The 11,169-nt window shown below is 37.7% G+C and overlaps 1 protein-coding gene across 1 annotated transcript; it reads left to right on the forward strand.

Moving 5' to 3' along the window:
• The first annotated feature begins 996 nt into the window (after nt 1-996).
• Nucleotides 997-10,276, forward strand: LOC128211880 (procathepsin L-like). Its single transcript, XM_052916990.1, has 9 exons — nt 997-1,140; nt 2,637-2,818; nt 3,147-3,252; nt 4,058-4,219; nt 4,762-4,888; nt 6,254-6,354; nt 6,803-6,957; nt 8,042-8,161; nt 9,483-10,276. The coding sequence occupies exons 1-9, from the start codon at nt 1,135-1,137 to the stop codon at nt 9,580-9,582; spliced, it is 1,059 nt and encodes a 352-aa protein (XP_052772950.1). The 5' UTR covers nt 997-1,134; the 3' UTR covers nt 9,583-10,276.
• The last annotated feature ends 893 nt before the right edge of the window (nt 10,277-11,169 follow it).

Consider the following 11,169-nt stretch of genomic DNA (forward strand, 5'->3'; position numbering starts at 1 on the left):
TTGTCTTATCAGATCTCCGATCTGAATATGCTGCTGTGCAGTTTTGTAGGTTTTATCATAGAAATGGACCCTATATGGCCCTTAGCAAATAAACAAATAAACAGGAAATTGGCCCCTACTGTGACATCAGCGCAAATAGCAGGATATGCACAGCAGGGTATTGTAATGCCAAACATTCCTTAAACTAGGCCTTTAAACGCTGCTAACGCTGAAATTGGTAGAGTTATCGTCGATTCTTCCGTTGCGAGGACGTAAACAACGAAATATTGCTGCAAAATAGTCACTATTATCATGATTTTGATATATGCTTTTGGACCTAAAAGAAAAAGAAATGCGTATGAGCACATTAACTCAGTAAACAATACAAACGTTTGAAACATTGAGAACGTCATTAGATCTATGATAGTTAATTTCAAGTGCTTTGTTTGAGTCAATAATTGCACGTAATTGTTCACAACAGTCCGTACAAAGTGATGTCCTTCAATAAACACTCCAGCTCATAAGATAAATAAAACAAAATAGGATATATAATTATTTCCATATCCTATTTAGGCTAAAATATCAAGAGGATGATATGTGTATGGTATAACTACTTTCAATACTTATGATTGTACTTATGCTCATATTTACGTATTCATTTGAGGGTGCTGTTAACGAACAGGTTATTCAAAAGAATATACACATCTTCAAAGAGCCGCAAAATACAACCAACTAATAACAATTATCCAAAGACGTATAACCGAGTGTACTATGATTGTGAAAAATTTCAGAAGAATCACTGTGGATGGTTTTTTGAACATCCTATTATATCATTTTTTGACAGACTTCCGATCTTTATTTTTTTTTCCAGTCTATACGTGTATGACGTATAATGCCTTTATCATACAGTTAGAACACTAGTTGCAAGCTGCAGACTGATTGTGAAAAAGTATGCATTATAAAGATAAACCTCAGCCTCTCAGGATGAGCATTGTAGGAAGCTGATCACTCACGGTGGCGATAAGCGACCCGGACTCAAGTTGCTCTTTACTGCACGTGACAACACACGGATATGGGGGGGCTTGTCCGGAGTGCTACACAGTATATAAAATATCCCACTGAACAAGCACCTGCACTTGCGCGACAGGACTAGATATGAAGGTATAAACACTGCTTCCTCTCTTCCCTATCTCTTTCGGACAAATAAAAAAAAAAATACTTTAAGTGTTTATATTAATGCTTCCATGAAATATCTTCTTACACGATGAATTAATCTTTATTAAAGGGATGCAAACTATTGCAGTAATTTGAATATGTTCTTTATTGGAATTTCATTAACAACGACATAACCAACCGGGAGGCATTATTCTATACATTCTAAACCGTAAATAATTGTGTTACATGCTTTATTTATTTATTTAATATTTTTTATTTATTTATTTATTTATTTATTTATTTATTTATTTATTTATTTATTTATTTATTTATTCATGCATTCATTTATTTATTTATTAATTACTTATTGATTTTCTTGTTTATTGATTTATGTTTAGTGAAATGTATTTCAAAAGACAGGATTTCTTAAAGACGTCACGTGATTTTGATAATTATCACGTGACATGCTTGCACACAATAAAGGGAAGTAATCCCTGTATGGAGTATGCCTTTGCAGAAATTGTTTGAGGATTGATCTATCTTGTTTCAGTGCGTTTTCCATCTCGGTTTTGGAAATTGGCATTCGTAAATTCGTTTAAACGATTTTAATTTGCTCAATTATCCTATGCACCAACACCAGTGTGTGTATACCACGTGATAAATTGCGTCATAAATGCTACGTCGGAAGGCAATATTTTGATTTGAAAAAACAACAACTTTAAACAAAGATAACTTCACTATTTCTCCACCATTTTAAATGAAACATAGAGCAGTCTACGCTACTTACGGAGCCCCACCTTCGGTCTTTTACCAGGGTTTTATCGATAGTTTAGTTTCTTAAGACACTTCGACAAACCTTTTCACAATACGGCCGTCTGACGGAGCACTGTCAAAACATTATTTTGGAAACAGGTTTGTCGAAGTGTTTGATGAAACTAATGACCTCATCAAATTTTGGTAATAAAACAAATGCGGGGCTCTTTAAGCGACATAGACTGCCCTTTGTTTCTTTTAAAAAGGTGTTGTAAATGAAAAGTTATCTTTTATTTCAGTCTTCATTTCAAGCAAATATTTGCCTTCCGACGTAGTATGTATGACGTCATTTAACACGTGGTATATATACACACACTGTACACTAGAGTCTGTTGTCATTGTTTCGGGGCGCGATGAAATTATAATCACGGATGATTGGATTGCCTCATTTTGACTGTTGTCCATTTCAAAACGTTTCTCTATCGTCTATTTGTTGTATAACGTAGTCTTTCTTGATTCACCTGTCCCATTTTGTCATCACGTAGACAACCCCTCTAACTTTGGCGTATGTGCTTTAGAACGAACCTTTTTAACCGTCATATTTTCTGTGCCATTCATGTCTGAATCAAGGCCGTCCCTTAGTATACCCTTCATTCAAATTATGTTATTGCTTCCGTGCGAGACGACGTTGTTCCTGCTGTTATTGCGTTATTCGATCCTTACTTATGTAATCTGCTCTACTGTTTCAGTGTGTGGCGTCGCTTTTAGCTCTATTCGGCGTTTTTTGCCTGGGGGCGGCATTAAACTCCTGGCAGCTCCCGGACCCGGTCAACCTCCTGTCAGCCATCAATGCCGATCTGGACATAGAGTGGATGTCTTTCAAGAAGTCGTACAACAGAACATACAGCTCAAACAGAGAGGAGTTGGAAAGGTATGCCACAGGACAGCTCTTAAGTGGAACACTGTCATGTTTGCAAAAATATACGCATTAACACTATTTGGACAATATTGATGTATAGTAATCATGCTATTATATGTTTTGACATTGTGGCGGTATGTATAATAGGCGTTGAAAGTTGACGGGATTTGCATGTTGTATAACTGTGTTTTAGCAGAGCTCCATCTGTCTGATTTTATATAATTAAGTTACCATTAAGATAATTTATATTTAACCCTCGAACAGCGCGTTAAGGCCAGCGGATGTTAAACCACTGTCTCTGTAGATTCCATTACCTATTGTATCACATTACCTGCTCTAGGCGGCTGTACTGGGAGGACACACTCAGATTCGTCCAAGAACACAACTTGCGCTTTGACCGGGGTGAGGAAACGTACACGGTCGGGGAGAGCGACTTTGCTGATATGGTACGTTGCGCATTTAGACCGTACAGACGTACACACAAAACATGCCACTTTGAACGCCTTGCGTCTGAAAACGTTTAAGGCATCCAAATAATTACTAGTATTTCAAATGCGATTTTGTGCATTATTTCAGTATGTTTAGATATCCTAGTTACTGTTTGAATTTTGATAAAAAAATATGTTTGGCGTCTCAATATATTTTGATATTCGAGTAATTATCATAAATGGGAGTTTGTACATCAGATGTGCTGATATGTTTATACTTTATACACCTAAGTGGTACTCATCCGATAAATATTTAAAATGTAATTTTGGACGATATGCGTGTTAAGATCAACTTAAGTGGTTTTAATGCGCTGTTCTTAGCGCTATGTTTATGGTCTTGCTCACTTGAACAGTCTCTAGTAATGATGTCAATATCTATCTTTGTCTCTACTATTTAAGTTAATAGCACATGGAAGTTAAGCCTTTTTACTGGGTCTAAGACCTGCAGCAAAAGTCTACATAGCGGTATATAGATTCGTTCACATCGTCGGATACCCACGATACACAGTATGCTATGCTTCGTTGTGTATAAAGTGTAACGCAAGAAAGTACCGTGGATGCCGACGATGATTCTTTCATAGCTACATCGTTTATTTCATGGCATTCCTTTATAGACACAGCTTTGTTTTTTATTGCATACATTGTGATTTAACATTATACTATGCTTAATTTTAAAGAGTTCATTTTAGTTCAATTCGATAAACGAATTTAATCACCATAGACTGATGAAATTAGTTCCCTGTTGTCTAATATGCGTTTTTAGGCTGAAGACGAGTTTCAGCGTCTATATCTTAGCAGTCTGGTAATTCCGCCAGAGGATGAGCGGGAGGAGGAAGTGGTAGATTATGAGGACGACATGGACATGGACCTGCCTCTCGAGGTAGATTGGAGGACCAAAGGCGCCGTCTCACCCGTGAAAAACCAGGTTGGCTTTATCTATGGCAATAAAGCCCCACTCGAGTATACATGTATAATTGCTTATATAGAACCATGGTCGGATGCCCCCGATACACGCAACATTATGCTTGAAGTATAACGGAAGAAAGAACCGTGGTTGCCGACGATATAGAACCGGGTTGGGTTTTATCTGTAATTATTGTAATATGTATAATCAAAACAAATACTGATATGGTTTAAAGTATTGGGAGGGGGGGGGGCTTGGGGGAACTCCCCCTAGAAATTTTTAACAATTTCTTGTCCGAAAGGCCCATTTTGGGCGTATTTTTTTCTTCTATATTGAACTTGGACGATTTAAGGGGGGAGGCCCCATTGGAGCCGCTAGTGATGTGTCTTCAGGATCTAACAAATTCGTTTGCTATTGTTTGATATTAAATCACCATTGAACGTATTATACAATGTTTTATGCTTTAATGTTAATAGCTCATATCGATCGAACATAATTTAAGTACGTTATATTCATGAATGCATTATCTTAATATATAACGTCTGTACTGTCTGTATCACCAGGGTGCCTGTGGCTCGTGCTGGGCCTTCTCCGCCATTGGAGCACTGGAGGCCGCGGTTAAGATCAAGACCGGAAAGGCAGTCGATCTCGCCGAACAGGAATTGGTTGACTGCGCATACCGGAGATTCGGTTGGTTTTTCTTTTGTACCTGCATGTATTTTATTTTCGAACCACCGAATAAATAGGTAGTGTTTAATTTCTTTTTCACCACTAGCTTATATAATGACACGAAATGCTTCTACGAAGTTTGACGAATATGCTTAAAAAATATGGCTTCAGGTGTAAAATAGCTTTTTGAAAGTTTTGTTTGAAACGTGCCAAACTACAATATCAAATTATTTACGGGGGCGGTATTTGTCGAACGGTATTTTTTGAGTGATGTTTGTTAAATTGACAAATGTATTTATTGAATATAGACATCAACATCACAGTATTACTATCAATTTTGTTTGTATGTACAACTGACGTTTCACCTTGAGATACACATTATCACAAGAACACATAAGGCGTTCGGAAACCAGTGATATCAGACTGCTGACAAAAAATAGATCGCAGTTTTTTTATATTTAATTTTAAAAACTAATGTTTTATGCATTTTTCTTTGATCGTTAGTAACGGTTTAAGCCATAAAACATTAATTTTCGAACAGAAATATACAAATCTTTTGTCAGCAATCTTTTATCATTGGTTTGCAGATATTTACGCAAAATATTGCTCTTTCCAAGACAAAAAATAAAAAAGTTGTAAAAACGGCAATGGTGTCCTACCCTGTTGCTTTTGCCCTGACCCTAGAACTGTTCATTGCCTTGAGAAATATTTGTATCACTTGATTGATTTTCTATTTTTTCCTTTTAAAAGTTATTAAAAACATGGAGTGTTTTTGGCTTTTAACGATACCAATTATACTAAAAAAGATTGTATACTTAGTATAGGTGTTCTTAAACATATAATTAATCGTTTTTGAGAACAGAAAAAACTCAAGAAACCATTTGCCTGATTAAAAATAAAATATAGAAACCTACTTACCCTATTTTTTTATTTTTTTTATTTTTTTATTTTTTTTTCGGGGGGGAGGGGCATGTTTCCTGAGCTAAACATTATATTTTTTAGGCCTAATCAGACACCATCAATATTTTTACATCATAATTAATCAATGTTGGGGCTGCCGCACAGGATAACTGGTATTCGCTACACTTAAGGGGAGGGGGTGGCCGTTTTCCGTTTGATGGCGACGCCACATGGGAATCCATTCAACGTGGTCGGGTTCATTGAGATAATAAGACTTGGTAGGTTTTGGGCCATTCTGCAAGACAGGATGTACATGTGTTGTTAGAGTTACTCGTGATCTTTAAGGTGCACCAGTGTATACCATTGTTTAACGTCCCTCCGGGAAGACGGTAACTTTTGTTATTGCAAAGGCGGGGATCGAATCTGTGACCCCTAGATTGACAGTGTCTTACCACCATCTGATCCCTTATATCTTCTTATGTGCAGGTAACTACGGGTGTCGCGGCGGCTGGATGAACAACGCTTTTAAGTACATCGAGTTAAGGGGCGGCGTTGACACTGAGAGCTGCTACCCCTACTCGGGGAGGGTGAGGCATTCGTTCATGAATAATGCACCAGTCAATTGTCACCACTCCCGCTCCGTAGGCGGACGCCTTAACCCCAAGGCCACGGAGACGGTTCGGGTTAATGCGGTGGTTTTGTCTTCACGTTAAATATAGCGGGGAATGGGCCTTACATAGGGTCCCTGGGGGGCGAGGGCATTTGTTGGGGATTTTACCATCAGTTCGTTCCGCAGGGCGGGGATTTAACCCTGGCTTGGCTGGACCAAAAGTCAAATTCCCCGCTATTCCCCGGACCTGGGGGGGGGCGTGGTTATAATTGACTTGTGCATAACAGTATCATGTTTACGCGTGTCATTCAGTGTATTTGTAGTTTTTTTAAGTAGTTTTGTTCACAAATTCCCGGATGATTAATAGACAATTTATTTATCATTATACTGTTCTTTCAATCATTAGTTAGTCGTTTTATTCACAGCGATCGAGCCGATGTTCCCACAAGAAATCGTGTGTGGGCGCCCGGATGTCAGGCCACAGAGATACGCAGAAAGGATCTGAGAGTAACCTGGCACAAACATTGAACCAACATGGCCCCGTCACAGTTGCCGCTGACGTCAACAGCCCCGGGTTCATGTAAGTGAGTGCTGGAGTAAATTCTGTTCCCATCAGCAACTGTGATTGAATTAAATACTTAGACTGTAGAACAGTGTGTGTATACCACGTGATAAATTACGTCATAAATGCTACGTCGGAAGGCAATAATTTGCTTCGAATTAAGACCTTAAACAATGATAACTTCACCATATATTCACTATTTTAAATTTTAAATGTAACAAAGCGTAGTCTACGCCGCTAACATAGGCCCACCTTCGGTCTTGTACTTAAGTTTGATTGAGAGTTTAGTTTCTTAAAACACTTCAACAAATCTTTTTAAAAATCCGCCGCCTGATGAAGCACTGTCAAAGCATTATTTTGAAAACATGTTTGTCGAAGTGTTTGAGGAAACTAATCACCTTATTAAACATTTTGCGTAAATGTCCGGAAACAGTGATATAAGACTGCTGACAAAAGAGCAAATAGAAGTATCTTTTTTCGTGTGTAAATTGATGTTTTATGGCTGAAAGCGTTACAAACGCTTAAAAAATTGAAATTTTCGGCAGTTTACCAAACAATCTAGATATGTTTTATTTTGAGTAACTTAAATGACTGAATTGTTTTAAACATATTTATTTTTAACAACGATTGTGAAGTAAGTTATTACAAAGCAAACCCGAATTAATATAAACACTTAAAGTATTTATTTTTTAATTTGCCCGAAAGAGATAGGCAATAGAGAAAGAGGAGTTCATACCTTCATATCTAGTCCTGCCGCGCAAGTGCAGGTGCTTGATCAGAGGACTATTTTATATACCGTGTAGCGCTCCGGACAAGACCCCCCCCCCCCCCCCCCCTCATATCCGTGTGAGGTCACGTGCAGTAAAGAGCAACTTGTGTCCGGGTCGCTTATCGCCACCGTGAGTGATTAGATTCCTACAATGCTCATCCTGAGAGGCTGGGGTTTATCTTTATAATACAGACTTCTGCACAAGCAGTCTGCAGCTTGCAACTAGTGTTCAAACTGTATGATAAAAGCAGTATACCTCATACACGTATAGACTGAATGAAATTTGAGCGAACATAACAATGTATTCCGCACACCCATTCTATTACTCTACAGGCACTACAGGCAAGGCGTGTATAACAATCCCAGCTGTGACAAACGGAGACCTAACCACGCTATGGTTAGTGTAGGGTACGGAAGCTCCAGAGGTCTCAACTACTGGATCATCAAAAACAGGTACAGACAACATTTCATGTCTCTTTAAACCTTTCGACCCTTATTAACTAAGGGCGTAACCATTACACTAAGCCGAAATTATTACTTAATCGTAATTCTACTAAAAAAGAATTAGTTTCGTCCTGTTTACAGTAAAGGTATAATCTCCTTTTAAAGTCCAAAAACTCAAATAATGTAAATATTACAATAACTATACCAAAACAAAAAAGTGGGCTTAGCTTTATTCTGTTAGTGGGTACTTTGGGCCAAGAGTAAAATTGATGTGATACTTTTAGGGTGAGGAATCACGTGCCTTGAAAAGAGTTTCTCATATAGGTCACCACGGGCTGCAATCCTTGGCCAAACTGGTTTCACCGTTGCGTCATTCTACAAAATTCCGTCAAATTCAAAATTTGTGCCAAAGTTTGCATCATTAAAATACAAGAAATTCTAAAATATTTCACATGTGTAGAAGCAGATAATAACATAGTCTTTTATAGGCTAAGAAATATTTCATTTCTTTTTTGTCAATAAATAAATTTAGCAATAAACGTTACTTACTTGTTTATTTATATATCGGTTTTGACCCGTGATGACCAATGTGAGAACCCCTTTGAAGTCACGTGATTCCTAACAGCATTATGTAAAGCGCATGAGTTAATTCACGTGTCCATTACGGAAAATAATGCTGAGCACACGCCGGCCGAATATATATAGCCTGGAATTGACTTAACTGGGTTTTCCCATGCCGGTACAAATAAAAGGTGAATATCGAGCTATTGAAATTCATGTAACAGTCCAATGACTCTATTGTCTCCGAAGTAACGTGTGTATATAACAACGGTTTAATTTTGTTTGAACCGGAGGATTAAGCTGGGAAAACCCGAATAACTATAATTCCGGGCTTAAACTATTAGCACTATATAGAGTTTAATATCATTCATTATGATAAGGATGGCGGATCCCTGGTTTAGTGGTAACACACTTGACTGTCAATCCAGGGGTCCCAGGTTCGTATCCCGCCGCACATTAAAATACTAATCGCCATCCGGGAGGGACGTTAAATGGGAACTACCCATGTGACAGTGCTATACACTGGTGTACATTAAAGATTAAGGGTAGCTCTAACCAGGGTTATATTCTGTCTGTGCACTATGCACTGTGCACCAACACCATGATATGACTTACAATCTTACCGGAGCACTCGCTGAATGGGCAAGACCCGAGTTTGATTATAAATAAGCTTACACACCATTACGATAAAGTAAGTACTAACATTCGTCTCGTTAAGTTTCATGGTTCTGTTTGTCACCTTAATTTATATGGTAACGTTTGTTCACAGTTGGGGACAAGGATGGGGAGACAAGGGCTACGTCTTTATGGCGAAAGACAAAGGTGACCTGTGTGGACTCGCAAACCATGCCAGCTATCCTGTGCTGTAACACTTCTTTATACACCTTTTAGACATTGATTCAGTGTACATGCTTTTTACTTTAAGAATGGAACTTTGCTGTTGTTTGTATGAATATCTTTACCAAAATTATGCCAGTGTGTATAAAGGAAACATTTCATTTTTGTACCAAAAGTATGTCAGCTTTAATTCGATACAAACGTTTTAGCATTTTAACTACAGTCGAACCCCGTTGGCTCGAATTCCCAGGACCCGGCGAAAATACCTCGAGCCTCAGAAAATTCGAGTCAAGCGGGAATGCTTACCTTAAGTTTATAGAAATCGGTCCTTAAATCCAGTTCGAGCCACCGATGAAATCGAGCCAAGCGAGTTCGAGCCAACGGGGTTCGACTGTATAATATTTGTTTTTCAAATCCTTCAACTTTGAGAGACTGATAGAATTTATGCCATTGTTTTTGCATGTGTTTTGTAGCATCATTATATTTCTACCTTCAGGGCTGATTGCCTTTGCCATTTGAAGATTTGTGTAGCGCCAAATGTAAACTTTATTTTGCGTTGCTAATGATTATGCCGTTGAATTGTTAGTTATAACGCATGCGCAACACGCGCTGCAAACAATAAATAAGACGACGTATCTTGGATGCAAAACAAAATGTAAATAGATGAAGCCCTGTTTTTTAAGCACCTTGTATTTGAATATATCGGAATAAACAAAATAAAAATGATGGGACGTTGCAGTTTGATCTTCATAATCAGGAGCTGTGGTTACGAACGGTTTCAAGTTCGAGTTAGACTCCAGACCTTAATTAATCACGAACCTTATTTCTTCAGAAGAGTATTAATGTAAATTGTAGAGTATCTTGCCTCTTGAATGTTTCAAAATTTTGTAAGAAAAAAGATATATAAATGGTATTCGAATCAATTTTGATATTTGCTGAATTGAATTCTATTTCAAATTGTACAATTATTTATGTTTATTTGTGTTAAACCAACGGAATAAACATGATTCCTTGTAATGTAATGGAATTCTGTTCTGTTTTGTAATTTAATAAAAGAACTTTTCTGACACTGGGTCTAGACTTAGACTTTGAGACTGTTCGTAACCACGGCCCCTAAACATGACCCTTGTGTTGTTTTCTTCGGCTAGCTCAATTTGATCCACTACATTGGTGGTAGAATTTAATAATGAAACAACCCGTATGGTAGCGTTTACCTGAAAAGGAAGGGTACGTTTTGACTAAATGCCAAGTGCCCGGATGAAGTGCCCGGATGTAGTCAAGGATGCTCTCTCTATGTTTAATATTAAGAATGGTACTAATGTTACTTTTTTTCAAGTCTGAGTAATGCAATTTCTAGGTAGTTGTTACACTCTGAAATCAGTTCAATATCTGCGATAAAAGAATAAAATACATGAACGTTCAGAGATTAATATAGTTTCTGCTTGACTAGAATTTGAAGTACTTTTCGCCTAATGCTAATGGATAGCATAAACAAACAAGAAAAATAATTATGGCTGCGCGATAAAAAAGAAGAAAAACATGTCTGTTGACCCCAAAAGACTTGTTATTTACTTCAATGATAACATGTTAAGTATACATGTTCGAAATACATGTCACCG

The sequence above is a fragment of the Mya arenaria genome, chromosome 12, assembly GCF_026914265.1.
Source record: "Mya arenaria isolate MELC-2E11 chromosome 12, ASM2691426v1".
NCBI lineage: Eukaryota > Metazoa > Mollusca > Bivalvia > Myida > Myidae > Mya > Mya arenaria.